The sequence below is a fragment of the Protomyctophum bolini genome (assembly GCF_963924005.1).
Source record: "Protomyctophum bolini genome assembly, chromosome: 10".
Lineage (NCBI taxonomy): Eukaryota > Metazoa > Chordata > Actinopteri > Myctophiformes > Myctophidae > Protomyctophum > Protomyctophum bolini.
This window is the reverse complement of record NC_137871.1, coordinates 16,875,335-16,902,707: the sequence shown is the minus strand read 5'-3', so window position 1 is coordinate 16,902,707 and position 27,373 is coordinate 16,875,335. Positions and strand designations below refer to the sequence as shown.

The 27,373-nt window shown below is 41.6% G+C and overlaps 1 protein-coding gene across 1 annotated transcript in view; it reads right to left on the bottom strand.

Annotated features, from left to right (window-relative positions):
* diaph1 (diaphanous related formin 1) overlaps nucleotides 1-27,373 on the bottom strand; it is a gene marked incomplete at its 3' end in the record, with an annotated part of 67,133 nt that overhangs the window by 7,784 nt on the left and 31,976 nt on the right. Inside the window, exons 2-14 of the mRNA XM_080773363.1 lie at nucleotides 18,624-18,650; nucleotides 17,572-17,745; nucleotides 16,239-16,343; nucleotides 15,036-15,166; nucleotides 14,090-14,173; nucleotides 13,920-13,983; nucleotides 13,032-13,171; nucleotides 11,729-11,834; nucleotides 11,232-11,342; nucleotides 10,870-10,988; nucleotides 7,700-7,816; nucleotides 4,279-4,397; nucleotides 1,228-1,292 (exon numbers count right to left, since the gene is read on the bottom strand). Coding sequence (XP_080629489.1) covers nucleotides 1,228-1,292; nucleotides 4,279-4,397; nucleotides 7,700-7,816; nucleotides 10,870-10,988; nucleotides 11,232-11,342; nucleotides 11,729-11,834; nucleotides 13,032-13,171; nucleotides 13,920-13,983; nucleotides 14,090-14,173; nucleotides 15,036-15,166; nucleotides 16,239-16,343; nucleotides 17,572-17,745; nucleotides 18,624-18,650 — 1,362 coding nt within the window. The remainder of the gene's footprint in view (nucleotides 1-1,227; nucleotides 1,293-4,278; nucleotides 4,398-7,699; nucleotides 7,817-10,869; nucleotides 10,989-11,231; nucleotides 11,343-11,728; nucleotides 11,835-13,031; nucleotides 13,172-13,919; nucleotides 13,984-14,089; nucleotides 14,174-15,035; nucleotides 15,167-16,238; nucleotides 16,344-17,571; nucleotides 17,746-18,623; nucleotides 18,651-27,373) is intronic.

The window sequence follows — 27,373 nt, the reverse complement described above, 5'->3', positions numbered from 1 at the left end:
TAATCATTCATTTGAGAGATGATAATTTGTGAAGCAGTTAAAAAAATAAAAATCACCCAATGCATATTCAATCCAACAGTCCAACACTTTACCTCTTTTCTCCAAAGAATGTGCATGGGTGCGTGTGTGTGTTTAGTCTCCTGGCAGCTGAGGCTATTTCCATATTTCAAAGACCTGTAGAAGCTATTTCCTGCAGCATTGAGCATTCAATTTCATTGTACACTTTACAGCGAAATTGAAGGCCAATTAATGTCTCTGCTCCCACGCCGTACTTAAATAATCTCACTTCTCTTCTCACTTCACTTTTAATGCACTCCTTGTCTTTGTTTTTTTTAAGAAGCTGAAACAAACACACAAATACAACTTTCTCACATTCATCAACTTTCGAGGATTTGTGACAAACTCAAAATACTGTACACACATGCGTGCACACAAACACATACACAAAGATGTTTAATTTGCAGACAGCGTATTCCTTCCTCTCACTGTCAGCTTCCTGACAGCCTCATCCCTAATCCCTGCCGGAGGGACTGGGTGCAATTACCCCATCATACCCAACAAGCACTATGGGGCACATCCGATTCACAAAAGTGTTTGCGTGTGTGTGTGTGTGTGTGTGTGTGTGTGTGTGGTCAGTGCACGTTGTCATGTGTATGATGATGGTGGTGTGTGCCTGTGTGCGCGTGCACATGGCGGGGACTGGTTTGTGCTTCCTCTTTGCAATTATCCTGTCACTCCTATAATAGGACAGAAACACCGGGGTAGCACCCCCCCACAATCAAGGCATTTACCCCCTCCGTGAGCATTTGCAGGCATGTGTGTGTGTGTGTGTGTGTGTGTGTGTGTCTGTTGCCAGCCTTGGAGAGCATCTCTCTGTCGGGTGCCTGTCAGAGATGTGTGTTCGTGTTCTCCGCCATTCCTCTCATATCTTCTTTCTCATTTGTCGCCGCTTGTCAGGCGAAGAGACTAGCCGCATAGAATCTCATTAGGGTTCCGCTGAGTACCAGTGCGTGTGTGTGCGTGTGTGCATGTGTATACGCATGGATAGATTAGCATTTACAGACGCTACATCATTTCCTTATTTTTTCCCCCATATCTTTGCTGTTACTGTTACTTTTCAGAATTCAAATATAGCCAATCTACAACACCCTGACAGGGTCACAGGGGTAAATTTGTTACGTTAAATGAACACTCAGGATGTTACTGTGTGTGTGTGAAAGAGGTCACCTTCTTCTCCAGTTCTGTGGCCTTGGCCTCGCTGGACTCCACCTTGGTTTGATCCACCATGTTGTCTGTAGCAGAGACAAGAGAGGAGGGGCGGGATTCAGACAATGCACCTGCTCATGTAATTTAATCCACATCTTTATTACGTATCATCGAGAGCTAGTTATACATATACTATGTATTATGTATATGTAATTTGTAAGTTGATTAGCGGTATACTGTGGTTACTTTGTGCCATACGCACCGTCCCAGCCGTCCCGCCAATTTTGATGTGTATGCACCGTCCCAGGAAATTGTGCCTGATACGGCAGTGGTGCCAGATTACATACATCTGTATAACTAGCTCTCAATGATGACGAATTAAAGATGTGGATTAAAGGACCCAATGCCAGAGTGTAATTGGATTTCGATGGTGACGTAATGACGATATGTTTTAGTGTTGGGAGGATTAAAGGTAATGCTCCTATGTATACATGTATGTAATCTGGAACCACTGCCGTATTTTTTGGGACGGTGCATACGCATCAAAAGTAACTAGAAAGTAACTAGACCTGTGCCCTTCTGGGAGGATAGGAGTGTGTGTGATGTTTGGCAAAATGTTTAGGATTAATTTAAACATGTTTTTTTGTTTGTTTCTTGCAACAAATTTCTTCATTTTGTTGAGGAAATGCAGAGCCAGATCACCCATAGCATCTCTGAGGATAGAATTCTGGATGAGCAGGACATGTGCAGCATTTTGTACAAAACGGGCTACTCCTGAAAACTTTGGAAGGCAATCTTAGCTAATCAGTGTAAAATCTGAGAATTCCAACAGGCTCGTCTTGATCACATGACTACAGAGATCATGTGTACCGATTTGCGTGAGATTTGGATGAAATTTGTGCAACTAACATAAACAATGTGTTTTGCAGAAATCAGCCTCATGGTGGCGCTATAAAAGGCCGTTGAGGAATATTCGGGGAAGAGGTTCGTCGTTGGCATCCAGGGAGTGTGTGTGCACAGTTTGGCATGGATCGGGCCAACGGTGCCGGAGATTAGCTGGTAACGGACGGACGGACACACGGACGGAGTGCAAACCATGCTCTCTCCCCATGCCTTCGGCCTGGTGGAGACAAAAATAACCACGGTCTCTCCACCTCAGCTATTATAATAACCACGGTCTCTCCACATCAGCTATTTTCCCATGTGATGTTAAGGGTCTGCTGTTCCAGTGCCAGGCTGTGTACAGTACATGGTTAGCTGGGTCTACTAGTTAAGACTGACCAGCAGGAATAGTGTTGAGGTGTACAGGTGGGCACACTGAGCAGTGTGCAGTGAAGGCACAATCTGGCACAGTGGATGAGTGCCACGCGGCGACTAAATGAAAGACAGCAACCCATGGTGCCTCAGAGCCACATGGAGGAAACGATGAGACGTGGGAGAAAGAAATATAGAGAGGTGTTGAAAATGCTCAGATGGAAAGCTGCACGAAAAGCCAGGGAACATAAAAGTTAATGGCAAGGGAAACGAGAAGGTGTGCACAGAAAGAAATGCCAAGTGGTAACAAAAATAATGGGCAAGGAATAAAAACGACACACGCGCACGCGCGCACACACACACACACACACACACACACAGAGTTAGGCAGAGGAAGGAGAGAGAGAGACAGTGCAGAAACGGCTGGTGGATAACATGAAAAGAAATGGAAGATAATATTGCAGGCCAGCCCACATATCTTTCAGTGTGTGTGTGTGTGTGTGTGTGTGTGTGTGTTTCTATTTGAGTATATACAGTTACTGGGTGTGTGATGCGGGGAGGGGGGTTGCTTTCGTCTGTCATGGCAGCGAGGCTAAATGGGACAGGCTTCTAATAGAGAGAGAGAAAAAACCTGTGTGCAGAATTTCAGAGTTCAAAGAAAAACACTAAATAATGCATGCAGGGCAGAATTGGGCTGCTTTCCACCGATAATAACACTGGCAGCCTTAAAGGAGGGCAGCCAGTGTGTGTGTGTGTGTGTGTGTGTGTGTGTGTGTGTGTGTGTGTGGGTGTGTGTGGGTGTGTGTGTGTGTGTGTCACAGCAGGACACATTTAGAAGCAGCACAATTAGAGCCTCCTACTGTGAGCAACAGAGAGACGCCAGGAAGGAGTTTTGAACTCTGGAGACATGGCCTCTCAACGCCCACTATGTTCTCTCAGTTTAACTTTAGTTTAGTCAATGGACTATGCTTGTGTTTATTACAGACACTGTACTGTATATAATGGTGGAGGCATTGTTTTGGATTCTGGACAGCACATAGTGAAGGCAGACAGGAAACAATGTGAGAATAATGTGAGAGACAGGTGGCCAGTGGCAGGTGTCATGAGGCGGATTCAAATCTTCAAACGATGTGACTACATGCATCATGGTGTAGCTAGGGCCTGTCTCAGTTTGCCGCCTTCAGCGACATTGTCTGGGGAAAAGTAGCATTTTAGCATGGTGCTTAAAATGAAGTCATTTAAACAGGGACTAAGAAATATCAATTGTTAAAAACTTCACAAGACTGCAGCTACCATAGCGAGACTTGTAGCTGTAATCTACAACCCACACTGACATGTCTCTCTCTGGCACCATCCGGTGGTGTGTCTGGGGCACTCCACCTGCTTTGTCATCTATCCATCATAATATGGCTGCGTGTGTGTGTGTGTGTGTGTGTGTGTGTGTGTGTGTGTGTGTGTGTGTGCGTGCGTGCATTTGTGTGTGTGTGTGTGTGTGTGTGTGTGTGTGTGTGAATGTCAAACAATGTGACCGTGCTTGCATGCGTGTTCACTCGTGAGAGCTTTCATTTGAGATTGGGGAGGAGTTTGACTTCATTTCAATCGTCCAACCGTGTCCTCAAACAGTGCTCCCTCTCAAGCGGGGCCACATGAATCAAATGGAAGAAAATGGCCTTCAAACAACATGGGGGGAAATATGTGAAATGTGGTATTTGTCTGCAGCCCATTCAATTCCTGCTGTGTGTGTGTGTGTGTGTGTGTGTGTGTGTGTGTGTGTGTGTGTGTGTGTGTGGGTCCAGTGCACGCGTGCTTGTAGCTCACCTATCAAACCCTCAACATCCAGGTTGATAAGGTTACGGCACTTGAAGTCTGGGTCGGCACCATTTCTGTGAAGCACAATCTGACCAATGCACTCATCCATCAACTTGTAGTACTGAGGCCTAAGGGAGGACAGGTAAAGAAAAAAAACACCACCACATTTGCAAGTGTTACTAGAACTGGGTGTGATGTGCGTTATATTCTCAGAGCAGTGTTCAGTTTTCCCAATAACACACACACACGCGTGTCACTTTGTCTTTGCGACTGAGATTGGCTGTCCGCAAGCGTGACAACTTCACTTTCTTGTCACAAAGATTGATTGTGTGAGAGTGGGATTGCAAGTGCGAGAGACAGTGTGTGTGTGTGTGTGTGTGTGTGTGTGTGTGTGTGTGTGTGTGTGCGCAGCGTCCTGTGTCTGATCTAGCTGGTTTCACACAGACACTCAATTTTGGAGGTGTCTGATTCTCTGACCCTGTGTGACGCTCCCAGAGTCACAAATTCAATACTTTATTTATTTCATCTCTCTCTCGCTCTCTTTCTTTGTCTCTCTCTCATATTTGTTCCTCCATCTCTACACTACACACAATTTTTCCCCCTTATATCTGAGGTTTATCCGTGGAGCAAGAGAGACATCTAGTGTCTGTTTTGGAAAAGTCAGTCAAAGTTATATTGCTCCACTACTGAGTGAAAGTTGCTCAAATTCTCAGTCAAAATTTCAAGTACTGGAGTACAGTACTTGAAATTAAAAAAATAAATATATATATTTGTACCCTGACCGGAATCCCAGCAGGTTTCCATTGTGGAAAATTGTGAATCAGGCACTTCATCAACCAACCACCCTGAGTGCTTTGGATGATGACAAATAACAAGGTTTGAATGAAAGCAAAATCGATGACTTCCAGTGCTTTGACTATGAAGTCCAATTATATAGCAAGGTGCTCAATTATAGCAGCTCCTCTGTTGAGTCTGACGCTGAGTCTGTCAATATTGTTAAGAGTTTGTTGAAAACGTTTTCATTTCGGAAACATTTTCCAGATGTTATTTGACCTTGATTATGTTGTTCTTATTTGCTTGTTGTACTGTCCTGTTTTAATTTTGATTGATTTTATTGTGTTCATTGTACAGCACTTTCTTAACGTTGTTAAGAAAGGTGCTTTATAAATAAATTTTACTTACTTACTCTCTAATGTCCTTTATCAAAAATCATATTTAGAGTGGCATCAGCTCAAAACTGTGTGAAGTGACCTCATCAACCGGTATGGAGTAAATCCTTGCCACCCTTGTTCTCAAGACAGAATTGTATGATTTTATACCAATTTAAATCTGTAATCTCATGCTGTGTTTGTGTAGCATTTACACGTTTCTTTTACCGGCCAAAACGGCCATCATCATTCTTAATTACCGGCCAAATTAAATTATATTCAGCCAGTGGCCGGTAAATACTGGCTAACGGAATATTTTAAAGTGCGTGCGTGTGTGTGTAGAAAACAAGCATGCACAGTTTGCACACCATACTGTGTGGGGGTCGGGGGGGAAAGTGAATGTATTATTTGTGTGAATTTGTTCTGTTCTGTTGGGCTGCGTCAGTCCTCATTTTGGTTCATTTTCAGTACTGCATCTCCAGGCCAGAATGAAACGCACTGCAGAGCCCAAAAAATAAATAAAAAATAAAATAACGGCCTAGTAGCATGCATCCTGTCAGTCACTGGCCGGCTGCACACGTCCGTTCAATCTACCTCTACCGCCCTTGCTCACTTTCCGCTCCTGTCCACCTACCAATTTAGCACATTTCTCCATTGCTTGCTGTTCCTTTGTGCCTCTGCCTCGTTCCACATCTCTCCCTTTCCACCAGTGTAATTTCCAAGCTGCACTTCCTTCTACTCTCCTTCCCTCGGTCTCTCTGTGGACTCTATTACATACCAGTGCTATTGTGTTGCTCTGATCACCTGGAGGGCAATGGAGGCTAGAAAGCGAGTAAAGGGGGGCGGACGGAGGTTAAAGAAAACTAAACAAAGAGAACACACTCCAGCCAAGGACATTAGAGAGGGGTCGCCGAGGGCAGAAGCAAAGTATAGTATAGCTATAATATTAAGGAGAAAGCAGACAGAGAGAGTCACATGATGGCTATGTGCAATTGGAAAGGCAAGAATTCAGGGAAAGCTAGCTTGTCCCAATAGACGAGTCTACCTTTGTTAGAATGTTATTCTAAAATAATTTCCACTTCCCCAGCCCCCCCCCCCACTTCATCCTAGCCAGTGTTCAACATCAACCTCAACTTCCTTCCCGTCTAATGCAATTGACACAACGACCTCTCCAGCAACGCTGACAGCTCAGCACAACTGTGTGCATGAGTGTGGGTGTGCACGTGGGTGTGTGCGCGCAAACTTCTGTATGCAGCTTACTCAACGGCTAGCACACCATCTCTGGACTTGCTTGTTCTATTATTCTATCCCCATCTTGCGTTCCACTCATTCTCTCCTCGGCTAAACCCCCCGGGGGGCTCCGCGAGGCATATTAGCATATTTCTGGTGATAACGGGTGAAGGTGCTCATTTCTATTAAAATGGAATTGGACTCTTCTGCATGTATTAATTTCACAGCTGTAGGATGGCGTGCTGGAAAATAAACACTGAGATTGGAAAGGGGGAGGCTATTTTGAGAGGAAGGAGGGGGCGGAAGGAATGGAAGTATAAGGAAGAGTCATCCTCCATATGGCTGTCAATATATAGTCACCATCAGGCAGAAATCTTTATAGTTTTTCATAAATGAATGCGCAATTTTATACTTTGTTGGATGACAGCGTCACACAAAGCAGGAAAAATAGAGTTGTGATTATGTTGTGATTGGCTATTTTTTAAGCTTTCTCCTATAATGACATTATAGGGAGGCTAGGTCTGTGGGTTGTAAAATATTTAACCAAAGAAATGTATAAGGGCTAAATAATAACTATATTGGATTCATTAGAACACGGGCTCTTTTTTCTATGTATTAATCCTCTGTTGTTCATATACAAGCATGGACTATACCTGTGACTTACTGTACAACTGCACATTCACTGAAATACCACCAGTTTTGGACATACAGTTGGACGTACATGGTTTCTGCCCGACAGTGACGTTATGTTTTGGCCATATATTTGTCGTGGTGTACTAAGGGCATACTTGCAAAGCCAAACACGTTTGAGAATTCAACATGCATATTATATGCAGTTGCCAGTGCTCGTGTGTGCCCGTACACATTTTTTGTGAACTCGACAGGAACGTGGCTTGAAATTGCAGGCCTTATGTTATTCATTCATTCATCCATTATTCATTAGACAACAATCTATAAGTCACAGAGTATCTGAGGGCCTTTAAAAAGGCCTGGGGCCCTTAAATCTTTATGTATTGATGAGTTTTGTGTGTTTGCGTGTGAGTGCGCGTTACCTGGCTAGATAATCATTGCGGATCAGCAGCAGGTGCTGCATCAAGGACAGGAAGTAGCCTTCAGCTTTGGAATCCTTCACTGTGTTGAGGAGGATATCAAACACCTCCCTCACATCGGTACAGGAACACCAGTTAAGGACCCATGACAAACACATGAATACACTGCATTTACAAATGTAACTATTCACATGGTCTAAATATGTGGTCACATAGTGAGAAGTGGATTCATATTTCTATATGGCAACATTTGTACCGTATAATTATGTCCCTAATAGAGGAAAATAAGTATTATAGAGAGCCGGCAATTTACAAGCAGGCATATAGGTCCTGGTAGCAAAAACACCCTGCTTGACATACTGTAACATTCTTTCCACAGTTAAGTTAAGACAGCAGGCTAGGCAAAAAGTGTATTTCAAACGAGTTTGTCCAAGATTTTAGGGTATATGGTTTCATTTCAGTGTCTGTCAGTGAGCTTCAACTGCGGGTTATCAGATCTATTGTGCATGAGAAAATGAATGCACCACCCCAACGGTACCATTGAGACACCTGGTGGTGAAAATCAGAACTGAATAAATACAGAATTGAGTTATTCAGTTCAACATTCATTTCTACTCCCATTTAAATACAAAACATTTTGGTATTGCTATGAAAAGTTCTCAAGGGGGAAAACAAAAACAAAATGCACTTAGAATATATCAAAGAATGGAGATCTGATCAATAAAAGCACCTCAGATGGCACAGGGTGCACACTAGAGGATTATAGAATCTTAAGATTTAAAAAATGTAACCCTAAGACCACAGACAGATTTTTATTTTATTTTATACCTGCACACACCAGACAATTCAATCGATCGGACCACACGCTTGGTGATTATACTAAACTATCTCAGAGTGGTGGTGGTGACACCAGGGACTTGAGATATCAAAAACAACCTAAACTAATTTCACTCACTCAAACATTTTGGGTGGCAGTGGTTCAGCCTCTTGGGAAGGATTGCTTTCATTTGAATTTGTGGTTAAATGTATTTTTATTTGGACTTGATATGGGAGAAGCAAGATATTGATCTTAATCTTAATCTTAATAATAATGATATACGTAGGGATTCAAGCAAAATAAATCTCACGACTGAAAAGAATTCTGTTCCTAAGCTATTAGACAATATGTACAATTATGTTTCAGTATCATTGTTCTAAACATATGTTCCTGTTTGTCTACATAGAGCAAACTACTGTGGTTGTAGAAAAATCAACGATTGAGACTTTACCCATCGCTTCTATGAAATATCTGAGATCTTAAAATAAAATATGATCCATTAGTACTGTAGGGCTCGACTTAACGGCTACATGATGCAGAATGTTGTGTTAAAGTTACAAGACAAGATAGAAGTATGTAGCCTTCACTAGACTCAAGTAGTCAAGAGAGCTCATTTGAAGATTGTTTGTTTACATTCTAACATGTTTGCAGCACCTCATTAGAGACATTTTTTAACTTAACTGTTTTTAATTTGAGCTTTCCCACTTTTCATTTACATTTGATACCATCTTAAAAGTGCAAATTGTTACCCTCAGCAACACTGAATCAAGTTATTAATGAGTGTTTGACAGATAATGTACGTGTTCTAATCTTCAACAAATGTTTAGTGATTGACATATTAGGCATACGCATAATTATGCCCTTTATGCACACTCAACTGTTTATAGATCCACATGCTTCCATAAACTAATTGGTTGTCACACCAGGTGAACGGTATGGAGGGCGCAATACAGTCATGATGTGACTGACATCACATTCACTAAACCACGGCAGTTACGACCCTTCTTTTTATAAATGATGAATAACTCTGTATTTTATTCTCACCAGCAAATAACAGCTCACATGCTCTGCTGTTGAAGCATACCTTTGATAATTGACAATTTAGCACTGCATGCATTTATGGTCGGGAATCATGATAGCGTATAGTGAGTGTAAGCTAAAGCCTACCTCTCTATCAACACATTTAGATCCATTACCGTCGGCGGTTATCTATTTTCAATTTCTAACTTCAACTTCATATTTACAGTACAGTGATTTAATCTTTTGGAGACTGTCGTATACCAATCACCTTATAGTAACTACAGACTCAATAGAGTCAGAAAGACAAGTCTCGATTTACATGGGGGAAGACGACAAGTACCTTGACAACTAGTGTGAAGTAACCTACATAAAATATAGTATATGCTTATTCGAAAATAAGTTACATTGCTTGAGTGGCCTGAAATCTGAGAATTTCTGTATGCCTGTTGTTGACAACATTTAGCAGAGAGGCATGTATGTGCGTGCGTGTGTGCCTGTGTGTGCATGCGTCGTCCAGGACTAACCTAGCAAAGCGCTGGACCGATCAGCAACACATTTCTAAGGAAGTACCTCCTGTAATTTATAATGGATGGAAGTCACTGGCGTTGGATCGTGGTGAAACCTTTCCCAAATCTAGAGCCGACTGACGTCATCACTCATATACATAAAGCACAGATGAGTGAGTCATGGTGGTCAGATTGGGCTGATAACTTGTCCAATTATGGATGAGGTTTGAGATCCACATGGGAGCCACAATGTCATCAGTCTTGTTTGCATTTTCATGTCATTAATAAAAGACTTCAGACTTGTCACATTTTTTGACAGTTAGTTTTCGAGAATGAAACACAAACCATGCTGATGCCTGCTGATTGACAACAAAGTGTCAAATGTCAGGCCTGCCTAGTCTACTGTAGCAAGAATGATTAATGATGTTTTAATTTACTGCGAAGATTAAGGGGGTCATCCTGTCAACGAATGATTAACATTGTGCGAGGAGTCAATTCAATTCAGCTCTATGCCGATAGATGAAACTCATTTTTAAATGTTACTGAAGGTGTCAATTCATTCTTGATTGTGTCTGTGCATGACACGCATGCTAATGGAAATGCAGTGACGATGCAAGGCGACAGCCTCGGCTGTGAACGCGCGACTGCATACTTCACCACAGTAATCAATAGTGATTTGAATTTAACGACATAAGAGAAAATAATGACCTGAAAAAGAAGTGATGATGAGGAGAAAAAACATTTCTTTGTGTGTTTTAACGAGGGCAGACCTGTAAACATGGCCCTGGCCTATACCAGGCATTCCTAGGCTAATTTGACCTGAAGGATATTCCATCTCAAAGCGGATGTCGTCCAGGCGCGCTCTGAGTTCTTCAGAATCCTCCTCCGCCTGCTCCTCAAACACGTTCAGCTGCACCCTCAGCTCGTCGTTCTCGATCATCCTCACCTCCTGCAGGGGCACGGACGGCAGGAGGTCGGAGGGAGATGAAGAGGCACATCATCGGGACAGCAGGTGGGAGACAGTGTGTCAGTCAAATAACTAAGTTTAGACAACCAACAGAAAACTTTTTTAGAGTCGGCACTGTGTGTGTGTGTGTGTGTGTGAGACAGAGTTCACACGCACATGGAGATCAATAAGAAGTTGAGAAGGTGTGTGTGTGTGTGTGTGCACGCGCATGAGTGTGTTCCCTACCGTCAGCTGGTCTTTGAGCCCCAGTCTCAGCAGTTCAGAGCGGATGTGGATCCTGAAGTCTAGCTCCTCTCCTCGGCTGATCAGAGCGTTGATGAGCGTAATGCAGCCAGCCTGACAAACAAACACAACATAGCACGATATACTACAAACGGACACGCACCACAGGGAGGCTAGCTTGATAGTGGTGGTAAACACAACAGGTAATGACACCACCGCCTTTCAAAGAGGATCGTCCGCGCTACGTTGTTTTTAAACATAAAAACAAAAACTACCAATTGAAATATTACTGTACGTGAATACAATTTATTGTCTGCTGTGTTGTTGGACGGAGCATTGGACGTTGTGTTGCTGTATGATAAACGATTTAGCATCAATTTTGTGAGGTGGCTAAATCTTTTAATCATAGTCTGAAATGCTGGTACGGTCCAGTGACCTCGTATGAAAGTTATAATGTGTGTTTCAGAATTCAGGAGGTGTGTGAGTGTGCGTGTGTGTACCTTTAGAGCGATATTATGTTTGCTCATGCCCGTAAGTAGAGGCTGAAATCTCTCGATATCCAGTTTTTCCGCCTCCACTGTTATGGCCTCCAGAACACGTTCATGACTGCCATCACAGAAACACCACCACACAGTTACAGGCTTTATAATAATAGGCCTTTGTTTGTTTGCTTCATTGGGCAGAGAGAGAGAGTAGCAAATGACACTGCAGCAATTAAAGTGAAATGAGAACCACATTCTTTACTAAATAAAATATAAATTCAAAGTATTTGATGCATCCTCTGATCAAATCAAAATGCAAGGATCTCCTTGAAGATTCATCACTCATACTGCTGATTAATATCAAATTTGGCTGAATATGATATTGAATATTCCATTCATCTCAATTTGTTTGCCTGGTCATTAATCACCACTTATTTTCCCCCCAGTTTCAGTTCTGTCCTCTAACACAAACGTCCTTGCGGCCTCCGAGACAGTCAGCCAGCCAGACAGCTAGACGGGCAAGCAGGCAGTCTGTGCACCACTGACTCAACCTGTTCCAAGGACGAGCTCCAGCATGGTGTCTGCACTGCTGAGTAGGTCACCAGTCGTCCTCTTTAAAGGACTCTGTCCTCTGTAAAGACGGACCAGAGGGGTGAGTGGGAGGTGCCGTCTGCCTGCCCTGACTATCTGGGTAACCATCTGTTCCGAAAACGCTATCACTGTTGCGCTGTGATACATTAAGACCCAGCCCACCTGTTAACCTGTTCACAGTAGATTCTCCCCCAAGTTGAATATTATTCTCTACCACGCTACATGCATTGCTGTGTTTTTGAACATCATTACACCAACTCATGACTCTGCAAACCCCTGTTTGCTATATTGAGTGCTACTTTATGATTGTCTATAGTTTGAGTAATGTGAGTTCAGGAGTGCGACGAGTTTGTGAATTACATTTATTTCCCTGGGACAGTGCACTGTCGGTGATTCAATAAGTATCCCTCTGCAGATGTAACAAGACTGTATATTACACTGCTTGAATACTCATGGCTGTGATGGTGAACATTGAATTTATAATAAATACACAGAGTAATGTGTACTCTAGTGCCCATGTATGTGAAGCACCATCCATCAGTACTTTGAATTGGATGTAGAAGGTGAGGGAAAACATCAATGAAGCCTTGTCGGTATAACATCCGGAATGAGTCATGGTTTTCTGCTCTCTGAGCTTTGGAGCAGACTTACTCCCAACAACTGCTGGGGAAGTTCAACGGACAAATGAGTCATGTAACGTGGTAAACTGCACTCTTTAACTAGTACTTACAGGTCGTCTGAGTGATCCAAGATGGAGATGGCGGAGAGTAGCTTGACGGCGTCCGTCATCATGAGCGGTATCCTGGGGTTGATGGCTCGTACCAGCAAAGGAATCCCATCGGGTGAATCCAGCATGGCTTTCAGCCCATACTGCAGTGGGAGGATGGAGGATGAGAGAGGAGGAGATGGAAGCCCACTAAGAATGCCTCTAGAATCACTGTTTCACAGCAGGGTACGATAAGGCAGTGGTGGTTCTCAAACTTTTACATGTCAACGATCCCCAAATGAATATGCATTTGGCCCCCATCAAAAACATATAATATTCTTTGCCAGGGCCCCCCATACAAGATTTGTGTCGTTAAAATATTTCAAAAAGTTGTAGATTGGCTATTATCAAATATCCAAAGTATATAGATTTTAACAGATTTTGATGCTATATATATATTTTTTAAATCTGTTGAACCCCCACGAGCACCACTGCGGGTCCTCAGGCCCCACTTTGGGAGCCATTGCAGTCTTTAGTCGGGCTTAAAAAATCATCCACTTTCTTCCATGTTTTATGTTCTCATGGTGTTAGGTGACTATTCATGACTATAAACTAAATACAGATAAGATGAGAAAACTGAGTTTGTAATCTAAAATGATCATGAACCAAATTAGTAGGGCCAGATTTAGTTTAGGGTGACACCTAGTGGTAAAAATGTATTTCACCCACCAGCAGCACTAGTACAATGATATAATTAATTTGGAACCTAAAGAAACCGGTCAATTAAATCAAGACATTGAACTAAAAATGTATCTAACCTTAACAGTAAAGAGAATTAAAAACATTTATTAAAAAAATTAAATATGGCAGGTACAGTGAAAACCTGATTTATTGTCAGTTTGGGGCCCATACCTTATTATTCATGAAGGCTTTGAGACAGCGGATGATTTCATGTTGACACTTTACTCCATTGTTGCTGGTCAAAGCAGGTAGAGAAGGAATGGAACAGTTAGATATTAGTAACACGTTCATACAATGTACTATCATGGCTATATTGACTATTGGTGGTGTGCTTCTCTTACGGGTACTCATCTCTTTCCTCCTGCAGTCTCCTCAGCAGGCTGAGCAGCAGGGCAAGACCCTCATTTCCAAAATTCTGCACCCAGCTGGAAAGTGGACAAAAGGCCACAGTTCACTTTTATTTTATTTACAGTGTATCACGCCAAGGGGTGTCTATGTACACACCACAACAAGTCATACAACAAAACACAGTAGCAAAATGTGCCAGCACATACGGTCAAACAATCACCAAGTGGAAGATCAGTAGAAAAGAAAGTTTACAACACAGTGTTTAAAACCACAGGGTAAGAAGAGGTGGACATAACGATGAAATCAATAAAAAATGTCCAAAGAGAGGGCACAGTGGCAAGTGAAGTAATTGGAAGTCTGAGAGTAAAAACATACAGTATTTACAACTATGCTGTTTGTTAGTTGACTGAAAGGGAATGATTAAGAAGTACAATAGTGGTTAATCAGATTCATAGAGTCGTCGCTTTAATCAATAATAATAAAATGTATTAATGTAAAGAATATGAAAAACATGCTTCTCGGTTATTTAAAAAGTACCGGTAATCAATAGAATAATTGTTAAGAAGATCGTCGATAGTGTCATGAGCTTTAATGGGTCGACATTTGGGGTGACAGAAATATCTACAGTTATAGATGCACATGCATACGCACTCACACTCTGTTCTAGATGGCATGGCCAAGCCAATGTGTATGCCAGTCAATTTAGTTTACAGAAGTGCTTTTAATAGATAAAATCAATGTTATGTAGTGTGTCATCATTTAATAGGTAAAACTGATCTATCAGATCAATAATATCAAATGTGCAGGGTGGAGTCTGATCTGAGGCTAAAATTTCTGAGCGTAGGCAATTTACCCATGTTCAAATGACAGAGAGAGCAGTCATCCAGGTAGTAAGCTAAACAGGATGAGAGTGTGCGCAAATAGGTGTGCGTGCGTCACCTGACAGGGTTGTTATTGAGTGAGACTCGTAGTGACTCCAGAACACTCAACAGCTGTGTGTCTCGGATATCCGACCTCAACTCCTGGATATACACCATGGCTGACTTGGTACTCTCCTTCTGGTTCTGACCCTAAGACACATAATGTGTGCACACACACACACACACACACACACATACGCACACGCACACAGATGATCCAAATCATTTGTTACTTGCATTCACAGCTGTCCTGTATTTCTTAGCCAGGTAACAGTATATGCGGGGTCATTTCAGCATTCACGATTTGGAGGCAGCAGTTAATCTTAATTTTTGAGGTATTACTTTTCTGAATGAGACTATTTTACACTCAAGTGAGCGATTTATTATGGCCAGCTGTGCTTGCTTTTCCCGGCCCATTCAGGGGCTTTTTCATTATACTGCACCTGGTGCTCTCAAAGCATCGTTTACCCTTTCACCAGAAGCTGGTGTTGGGGACAGCTGCTTTTGTTCCTTGGCAGCATTGCTACCATATCTTTTTGATAGCAATTTCGTATACGTCGACTTGTTAGAAATTCATTTATTGTCTTAGTTAGACTGTATTTCTCAGTCACAAACACTACACACCTTGGGCTAGACCCCGAAGTACAGCATTAAAGGGTTCTATGCAAATAAAGTATATTGTTATTTTATTATTATATTTATATTCCACATGTTGGTGTTATAATGTAAGCATTTTGTTTGCGTGCAACCAAATGGGCCCATAAGCGTCTGTTTAGACAGATGCTTATGTTTATCGATTTTCATAGAAATATTTGCCATTAATGATAATTGTGTTTATGGCATTGAACATTGGAACACATGAATAAAATAAAATAAATCTGTTTGCCTTATAGGCTTCATAATCAAAATCCCAACAGGACAGATAGTCAAATAACTTAAATATAGAAAGTACTGACACTATACATATACTTACTGACATACTGAAATAGCGGAAATAGCAGATGTACAAGCTTACGATGCATGTTGTAAGCTGCCATTTCTGCAATTTCAACAATGATTATCACGATTCTGCAAACAATGATCGCGATTATCTAAAATAATTGCGATTAGGCGATTATGTAAAAATCGTGACAGGCCTAGTATAGGTCTGTTTGGTTCTATTCGATAAATGAACACTCAGGACTTTACTGTGTATTAGCTATATTTGGGAGCGAGTACTGACAGGTTTGGAGGTGTGCAGCAGGTATTGGGAGACCATCTCTCGCTTGATGCCGATGTCTTTGGCTCGAAGTGGCTGCTGCTTCTCCCCGTTCAAGTTCATGTCCACCTGCACAGGAGAAAGGGAGAGAACAGATGAAAAGAGAAACAAAGGGAGAGAGAGAAAAGAGGGGGGGGGGGGTGTTTGAGCAATTTACTTTTTCGATCAATAGAATAATCAAAACGTGAAAATTCAAATAGATTTTTTTATAATTGACCAAATCGATTAGTCTGACTAACCATTTAATACGTGGTGCCAAAGTTTGTGTTATTGCCATTGAGAATGCATTGGGCGTTTAAGTTAAATAACTCAGAAACTATTTCAAAGTAAAAAGTTCCAGCATGTGTCTCCACAGTAAGCTGAATTATAAAAAGCGTGAATGGAGTTTCTAGGTGAAAGTGATTTTTTGAAAGTTTTGCGTGGGCTCACAGAGTGTTAATTGAACTAAAAACTAAAACTGTGTATACAAAAATAAAACTACGGTAATTAATTAACATCTTATAGAAAATGTCTTAAAAATATGTGCTGTGAGCTTGTAAATGTGATATATTTTTACTACTTTTCTGACCTTATTGAATCTTGTAATCGATATTACAATAAAAGTTGGAATGATTCAACTGACTAATCCATATTACAATAAAAAACAGGAGCAGAAATAAGGTAGAGGAATATAGTCTTCCTGCTATTTTGTGCCGCAGTGGTAACATTAAAATAAACATTGCAAGTCTCACTGCAGCTCTAGCATCCGTCTGTCGATCACAATGAATATGCTTTGCTCTCCTGCGTTTTGAATGTTGGGGAAATGATGATTAATGATTAATGTGTCAAATGATCATTTACAACTAATGGATCTCTGCCTCTGCAGGCCTTTTCAAACCGGGGCAACTGAAATATTATTCATAACCAGTGTTGATTTTGACATCAATTTTGTTTGTCAGTCTTTTGAATACATTTTCATTTTTAGTCACTGAAATGTTTTAGTGTCATTCTAGATTTTGACGACAAAATGACTAAATCTAGATGATTTAGTTGACTAAAATATATTTTGGTGGGCCACAATCGTAATGGCTGATTTTAAACTTGGTTGCATGCTGAAAATAGAGTGCTGCAGTCCCGCCCTCCTTTCAGAACGACAAGGGCTCAGGAAATAATTCCCTATTCATTTTCCCCATAGACGTTTCAAAAAGTATTTATTTAAAGATGTTTACGCCGTGGACAAAGCCAACTCAAATAATTACACACTCACACACACTCACACACACACTCTCTCTCTCATTTAGACTGCGTCGTCTCTCACCAGCATCTGCTCAAACAGCTCCAGGACGTATTCGTCAGTGTGGTCGTGCAGCATGGCACTCTGGGCGTTGATCTCATAGGCCGACGACGAGGAGTGGCGCTGACTGGGCGCGGAGGTGGCAGAGCCCATCTTCTCCTTGTCCTTCTTCATCCTCATGCTGGTGAAACGCTCCAGCTGGATCAGCATGGAGGCAGAGAGGGCATAGGTCAGAGGAGAGACCAGCAATGGTTTAGTTGGGTACCAATCCCTAATCACCTTCACAATAAATAAATAAATAAATAAAATGAAATACTATGCATGATTAATTGGAATACGATGGGGGGTAATTGAGCATAACTAACGGGGTTTAGTGAACCAATTTTAATCTGGGTTTAAAAAATGTTTTTTGTTAAGTTGTACTGTAAGAAAGTCGATAAGGGATTTGTCCGACATGTGCCGACACCTTTACAAACAAACATGGTGAAATGACGGACATCAGCTTGAGGTCACCATTGGCAGAAAAGAACATAGGCAACATGCAGCTTGAAGCAAGCACTGAAGTGATTGCCTTTTACAAGGACTTAATGGCCTTTGTTAATGTGCTGTCAATATTTGATTTATATGCCTATGTAGATCGCTGGCAATGGTAAAACCGTAAAGTTTTAACTTCAAGCACACTAAGCAAATATTGATGCGGCTTCATTCCATTCAGGTTTTATGGACGTGATAAGCCCTCAATATGTGTCTTAGTTGCAGTGCATTGTCCGCTGTGCATACGCTTCCTACAAATCACGTCCTTTACAGGTTGGACACATGTAAGCTTAGTTAAGCTAATATGTGCCAAGTATGTGATGCCGTCAGTGAGTGTGCATCTCCCAAGCATGCACTTTCCGGCTTGTGCGGTATCATTACCACACAATACAAAGCAAGTTGTGAGTGAGGTTAAGTTAGTGTGACAGACAGTGACATGAAGGGACGTTAGTGTGTTGGGTTTGTTGAACACATACACAGAACATATTATAAGCAGCAGTGCACAAGGAGGGACACAGCTGTGCACTCCATAACGAACCTACCTCGTCAGGAATCAGCCGTTTGAGTTTCTGGATGGGATGCGGGAGAAGGGGGAAAAAGCCACAGAATAGAGAAGAGAAAAGAAGAGAAGGGGAAAACGGTGATGGGAGGGAAAACGGATAAAGGGAGAGAAGAATTAATTAAACAGAAATCAATCAGAAGGGTGGAGTGAGCCCAGGGATCTGTCACTGATTGATGGCAGGACATAGTGAATGACTGTCAGGTAGATAGATCACTCACACTAGTCGACCACTTCATTAAAAAACAACACATCTACAGCACAAAGCGGGGTCAGGACATGTATCTATATTAGCCTGAGGCCAGTCTATGTTAACACAATTAGCACAGTTAATTAACAGTTTGAGAAGGTAATGGCGGAATGAAAAGTGACCTATTTATTAAATCATTACAGTCCAGGCAGGTAGGGAGAAAAACATTCAGACAATTAGAGCTGGGCAATTCAAATTCACATCTTGGCCACTAGGTGTCATACTGCACCCAATAATGTTCCCTGTGGAAACCCTAAGCATCTATAATGACACATTATGAACACTGGGAGGTACAGGTTCACACATGCTCAAACATTAAGGTAAAGTACAGTAAAACATAGCCAGTAGTACCTGAGATCCATGATGTTGGTGATTATTTTATTTGAATAATCATTGAAACAGACCATTGTAACAATAAGTTAATAACAGAACTTGCATGGGGCTTTGTTTAAAAAAGGTCATATTGTGTGCAGTCTTAGGTTTTGTGAAGTGATCAAGTGTTTGCCTCGTATTCAAATTTGAAAGACGAGCCAGCGGCCACTGCGCCCAGCCCAGCAGCCCTTAAAGTCTCATGATAAGACTACAATGACTGACAGCTAAGATTAAGTGTCATGAAGGTCCGACCTCAATAAGTGAATGAGTGCAACTGTTGGTCAGCAATATAAAGAACAAGAGTAGGGATGAGAAAATAATCTATTATCGTTTACGGTGATAAAAATAAATCAGACTCGTCTGACTCTGAACTGAGTGGTGCTGTGTGTGTGTGTGTGTGTGTGTGTGTGTGTGTGTGTGTGTGTGTGTGTGCATGTCTTCCTGCTGCGGACCATTCTGTCTCTCACTCTGTTCAAAAATGTTGCCATTGATGAGTGCATTGTTGTTTTTACTTTGAAAGCGAGATTACAGGTTCTACCTTCTAAACTTAATCTCTCCATCTGGTTTCCAGGCAATCATGCTCCTCACTGTATCCATCATGGCCATGAACAAATAGCTGAAACCATGTCCCACATCTTAAATGGTTGCCATGTTTACAGGGGCCTTTACATAAGTAGGCATGACAGAATAGTGGATTTGATATCGAAAGACATCTCTTCCATTTTCAGGTCCTCCATCATGCTTTATAAGCATTCTACTGTGAAGCAGAGGTTGTTTAACCTGTGTAATGATGATTCTGTGTTCTCTAACATTTCAGCTAACACCCCTGATGTCGTTGTTGTAAATGAAAACCATAGAGAGGTGTTCATTCTCGAGGTCGGCTGTACCTTTGACTATAGCCTGGAAGAAGCCTTTCTAACCAAAGTGCTGAAGTATCAGCAGCTAGTGCAGACCATCTCACAGCTAGGCTACAGATGTAAACTTTTAGTTTTTATCTTTGGCAGCCTAGGGCATGTGCATAAGTTGGTTGTGAGGGACTTACAAATGGCCGGCCTTTACAAAAGGAGAGCCAAGCAGTTAGCGAGGTATTGCTCAGTTTCATCCATTATAGGAAGCCGCTCAATTTGGAGGAGGCGTTGTTTCCTTTATCCATGATTTATGTCTGCTGCCCTGTGTCCGACATGTCAGCTGTACTGTATGTAACGATGCTTTGCCGTCCATGCACGTTGTAACTGGCTGCTCTCCCAATGTCAAACTGCATTGGCAGTGTTTATGTCCTTTGTACAAGGAATTCCTGTACTTCTCATTATGTGGACATAAATAAAGTAATAAACATTTCAAGTGTGTAGTGACACCTTGGTGACAGTGTGCAATTTCCGTACTCAAGTGGACACACACACACACACACACACACACACACACAAAGCTTTTCATTGGAGCGGCTAGCACCATTCAAAAACGCTCACAATATTGTATCGCAGAGATTTTAATGTATAATGAAATTGTCCTGCGTCACACACAAGGATGAATTAGCTTTTGTTGAGCTGCAAATTCAGTACCACTTAAACCCTGTATAGTTGAGGGCGAGAAATGACCTCGCAAGGGCGAGGTTGCGTGCACGCATTCCGCCTGGGTGACAGCAGACTGCCGGGCGAGCACTGACGCTTTGGAATGGGGGGTCAGATCAACATATCCGCCTGGGTGACAGCAGACTGCTGGGGCTGCCGGGCAGGGCTGCACTAATGGCTTTGGGGCAGGCCCGTCTAGAGTTTAAAAACAGGTATCAGTCAAAAGGGAGACATCAAAGAGGAAGGATGGATGGGGAAGGATCAACATATGGAATGTCAGAACAGGTCAGCTCCATATATGGAGATCTAAGGGTTTGATGTTTGAGGTCAGAGTTAACTAAAGTGGCATTTAAAGTTTTAAGCATATTTATATTACCGTGATAATAATCATAATTATGTCATTTTTCATATACGTCCCATCCCAAGATGAGAGTGACAATGGACAAAATGGGGAAATGGTGACCTAAAGGTTAGGGAGCATGATTGTGGCCGGTAGCCGGATTTTGGCAATAAAAAAATAAGAGTAAAAAAGTTAGCAATAGTAGTATAATAGCCTATACTGACACATATTGAATGCTTCATGATGCACATACAAACTATACCTGTTGTTGGAACAGCCCACAGTATGAGTAAATCTACAGTGTTTCATTGGCCTATGAAGGAGACGAACACTGCCACGTTTGTATGAAAGCTACCCGTGGGGACTAGGGGTGGACATCAGCATTCTTGCTAAATATGGTGTATTTACATTACATCATGTATTTATTTATGTATTGTTCATTAATATTCGCTGTTCCATCCAAATAAACAAATAGGGTATAGTACCCATCTACCAACTTTACCACCAAATCTTGTAACTATGTAGCTCTTACATCTTGCTTCTCACTATTATGCATCATCCCGATCTTCCAGTGCATTGCAAAGACAATATACTTATTCACAAACAATCTGAACTAGACACAAAAAAGAAAGCAATTGTACATGGTTAGCTGCAAACATTAGGGGAATTCCACAGATAACAGAGGGACATTCTAATTTGGTTAACAAATATGAAGTCAACGCTAATTTAATTCAGGGAGTTGGCACAGTGAGGTAAAAAACACAGCTGTTATGGAGAGTATCCTAAACTTACATTATTCATCCCCTCTCCCTTCATGCAGCCAAACCATAGTGACACTGACACACCAGAAAACACTCAATGGGTCTAAAGACCGCTTGTTCTCTAAGATTAGAATTGGGATATATGGGATATTGGATTATAAGTAAAACGGAGTACATTATCACAGTATTTCCAAAATTGTGTCATTAGTTGTTGCCAGGTTTGACATTCCAAAAGTGTTTGTAACACGAGGCACTCTACACCTTACACAGCAGCACCATGGACAGCTCACTATAGGCTAATGTTATTTGCAATTCTAAACAAAAACTAAAAACACCTACAGTATGTAACATACATATGACAGTGATGAAAATAGCCTGCATCCTGCATCCTTAGACTCACTAAATTGAGAAAGGACGCAATCACGTCACCCTCCGGGGGGCCTGGGATGCAATACTGTACCGGTACTCAGTACTGTACTCTAACGTTGTTGAAGTAGGACTCATAAAATGACACTGGAACCCATCTAAAAGACCACCCCTGGGTCCTGGGACCCATTACATTGAAAACCTATTTACATCACTGATATGAGACAGAATAACTAATAACCTTTTATTTTCATCTCAACCAGGCGATTCTGCACTTAACTCATGCACATACATAAACAACATTTTGAGGACCCTCTCGAATACTAGATGCTGCATCTACAGGGGCTTATCCTCTAGTTACATTTCAAAATAAATAAATGAAACAGAATGTGACAAACTGGACTACAGATGTAAACTTTACTTTGTTACTGCTCCATATCAGGGGTTCTAAACCTTTTGGGCTGGGGAGTGGGGAGTCTGGGGACCCCCAAAAATAATTTGGCCATGTCTAGTCTTGCGACGCGACTCACTGTGGGAATTTATTGGAGACAGTTTCAGATCGATACTTGAGAGTACTTTTCATCACAATACATATAATACTTGTCGTCTCTAGGGCAAAAATTATAAAAAGAAAGAGCAACTTCCATTTAGCCGATTCAAAGGACACAAAGTGGATTTTGCATGGCCATCCCCCAAACTAGATTTAAATCAGACAGTAGTCACTCAGACTATCCAGTTAGTATATTAGATTTAGATATTCATCAAAACATCACATGGGCATTGGGCAAGGATGACATTCAAGTGCAAAAGTATCTCTCTCCATTGTAAAGGCTCAAATCACAGATCAGAGATGTTTTGCTGGCGGAATACCTGTACCCAAATGTTTCAGAAATGCCAATAAAGAGCTTGCTATGGTATGTGATGCAAAGCTCAGAGACACACAGCAAGTGAGAGCAGTTTAAAAAAAAATGATACTATAAAGTACATGGATCACATCAACAGCACCTTGTTGGCAGCCAATGGCAGGAATAATCTAGTTGTGGTTCTTTGAGTTTGACATACTCCCAAGACTCATGTTTCCTTTACTTACTACTAGTATGAGATCCTATCAAGAAAGTGGGAGATTTGGACTGTCAGTCTCCAAAAATACTTTGTGTTTTTAGTTCCCCTCAAAAAATACCAACAGTCCGTGCACTGCGTGCAGGATGTTATGTACAGTCAGGGAATGCAGGCCTTGGTAAATGTATACTTCAAAAACAGAAATAAAATAATCTCAAATAACAAAAGTAAGACATGCAAAAACAAGTAAATACTGTGAGGCAAAAGGTGAAATATCATAAAAACAACCCCAGTTAGTGCATAATATGGCTATATCCTTCCAGAAAGGGTCCTGGCGGCTGGCAGGTGGCAGCTCTCGCACCCTGGCTGTCCTCAATAGCTAAACCGTCCTTCCTGACAACATTGCCAGCCTCCCTTACAGTATAACTATATACCAGGTCAGACCTTGTACCAAAAATGATTAGTAATTGGTATCCATTAAGTCAAACGTAACCCCTGTTATTACGAGCAAGATATTCACCGATAGACGAATATTGAGCGAGTAATATGATAAAAGAGCTAGCCAGAACTCTCCTCCAAATCTCTCTTGTCCCTTCTGAATGCATGTCCTCCTTACAGTCTCAAGTCAAGACCCTTACCACCCTTCACCTAGCTAATCTACCTGTATACGTTTTTCTCTCTTGAATCGATGCAGGTCTAGGTGACCAATGACCACCCACATTCTTCATTCCCATTACTTCCCCTCTAATCCATCCATTCTTACAATTTCCTGAACCTTTACACAGGCACCTTAGAAAACAGATCCATGCAGGTTTGTAACAACCACGTCCATCATAGCCCCATTTCACTGCAATCATAGATCTGGGAGAACAAGATAAGACTTGAAAGTCAAGGTGGGTGTGGCTCCTATAAGAGAACACACTCTAGGTAATGTATGTGCATTCTATGGCCGTGGCATTCAGCTGATAATGGCCACCGCCGGTGCTCTTTTCAAAGTAGTGCACAGAATGTCTTATCAGCGCTACTGTCTGACGTTCATGCGCAAATGTCAAAGTAATGGACTCATTGTCCTGAATGTCCACCCTGCGCCAGGCGCACTCCTCCGTACACACAGATGCACGTGGTTAAACACAGGCCATACAGCAGGTAGGCAACAAACAAACACACTATGAATGCAAATTTTCAGACAAATAAAAAATGCAAACACACCAACTTGTGCAAGTGTATGTAGAGAGAAACAAATTGTGTCTGTGATTTTACCATGCAGGTGTCATTAAACCTAACAAATTGAATGAGACCTGTATTTCTTGTGTCTCACTCTGGTGACTTTGGTGTGTCCATCCATCTACATTCTACAATAAAAAAATGACTGTCTGACTGTCAGTTAGATGGACGACGAGAGGCCTCCTACTAAATAACAGATACAGAACACACACATGCTGATACTATGGGCCCTTCGAGCCCGTGAAGTGGCACAGTGGATTGTGTGTGGGTAATCACACAGGAATGAAGCCAACTTTACAGAAGGCAAACGGCATCTAAAAATGATAGAACTGTCATCTGTTTTTCAGGATATGCCTTCCGCTGTCTTTGTGGTTTCCTAGTTCTCTCTTTAAAAGCAGTTTCCCTCTTAAAGCTACAATTCTGAATGTATTTGAATGAATAAAATATTATTTGAACAAATCTGTAAAGGTAGAGTATGTTAATAGAACCAAAAAAATGTCCAATTCAAGCTTTGATATGTCCAGATGCAGACTGCAGTCTGCCGTGTGTGTGTTGGTTCTGGTATGTGTGTGTACAGTACTGTAAGTGTAATCTTCTGTTATTCAGCAATGAAATAGTACTGCCAATAGCTTAATATGTTTATAATGTATTAACTAAAACTTGCCAAAAAGTAGATGATCTAAAGCCCGATTTACATGTCACACTGACCTAAAATGTCACACACTGACCTGTCACGCACTGACATAAAATAGCCAATATAAGCTGTCAGCGCATGGCGGCTACGACACATCGTGAGCTTCTGATTCTACGGTCAACCGTTTAACCGAATATGATTGTATATCAAGTAATATCTGTAAAATATATATAATTGTCTGCATGACAACCATTTACTTTTCCACCTGTCCACTTCTAGTAATCAATAAATGTTAATGCCCTGTAGGCGGCACGCTCACAGCACACAGAACAAACACCAGTCAGCCACAGAAGTAGTAGCTGCACAGTCAACACACTACCACTCTTCTTATACTGTACGTTGTGTGTGTGTGCGGCAGCCTGTAGGAAGTGTAGGAAGTGACGTGTCGCTGTTTGGTTACCTATCATCAAATTATGTTAATGTCCCATCGCGTCCTGCCATCACTGCAATAAGGGTAGGTCACAGAATGGGACACTAGGCCTGTCACAATTATATTACATAGTCGTCTAATCACAATTATTTTGTCATAATCGTCATAAATGTTTCCATGTCGAAAGAAGCTGAAATTGCAGATCTACAACCTTACAACAATTTGTAAAGCACAAAATGTATAAAAATGCCAGTACTTTCTTGGTATATTTCAGTTATTTGTCATATCTGCCCCATGCACTTTTTTATTACAAAGCCTGAAAGGTTTCCAATGCCAATAACACGAATTGTAAATCGCAATTATTTGTGTGACAAGACTACGTTGTATTAATGTGCTCTAGTGAAGGGAATCACCATGCTGCTTGTTGAGTTTTCATCGGGGAAGGTCAAGGTGACCTTGGATATACTGTATAAGGAAAATAAGTAACTTTGCATACTTGAGGAACTGAAGGTTCAGCATGACAAGCCATGACTGCTGTGGAATTTTCAACAATGGCCAGGTTTACATTTAGGCCGTGCTGCGAGGTCCCTTTTCGTTTAGTTTTGTTCCTGCGTCTTTGGCACTACTATTTCAATGCATTTTTGCATAGACAATACCCTTCTGGACTTTGGGTTAAAAGTTCTCCGCATAATACCTGCAGTATTTTGTGTGTAATTTTGTGTATAACCAAAAAACGAAAATCTTGTGCTGCTGTTATTGCTTGTAAAATGTGTTATTGATTTTGGCAACACCGAATCTTTCTCAAATGTCATAAATACATATACCTAACATCTGAAACAAGTATTGGTGCCTTAGTTTGAGGGCTTTTAATTCAGAATAAAAGTTAAATTTTGTTGTCATGTAAGTTGTCATGTTAACACCTACAAAAACTGAAATCCGAATGATGCTCAATGTGATTTAAAAACCATTCCGATGTAACTGACCGGATCATTCCGATGTTGAATGAGATTGGAAAAAAAATGGACTCATGTATACACTGATTCGGATTTAAGTTCATTCTGGTCTTTCTGAGCATGCTCATTTCCAAGGCGCTTCCAAGGCGCTCATTTCCAAGGCACGCCAAGGAAGGTTATCTTCCGAGGAGTTTGCACACCTTTTTTTCGTGCATTTTGCAGATCCGAAATCCACAAAAAAAAACGTATTGCAGCAGCAGTGAGGATGACGGCCGTGCTCTAAAAATAGGATCGGTTCTAATTTCTTTACGTGCGTATGCCTGCCCCCATGCGCGCGTATCTATATATCCTCCCGGTGTAAGGATGGAGGAGGTCTTGGTCGCAAGCGCGGAAAGTGCTGACCTTAACAACTTATCAAGTTGTTATCTTGGAGTTCGATAGTTGCGGTCTTGATATTCTTCGGTTTTGGGAGCAAGTTAAGAATGATTAAATTGCAGGTTTAGAATTAGAATCTCAATACTGACCACGTTGATATTCAATAGTCGGACAGAGATTGTTTCTGGCGTGAATGCCTTATATATGGAGGGGATGACATCAGGTAAGAGTGACGTCAGGTAAGAGTGACGACATCCCTGACAGTACCCCCCCCTCGAGGAACGCGTCCGCGCGTAACCATCGTGCTCGTGCGCCTGGCGTTGTCGAACTCGTCGAGTAGAGGGAGTGGGATCTCCCGACGGGGCAGCCAGAGTTCAACTGAAGGAACACCGTCAGGCCTA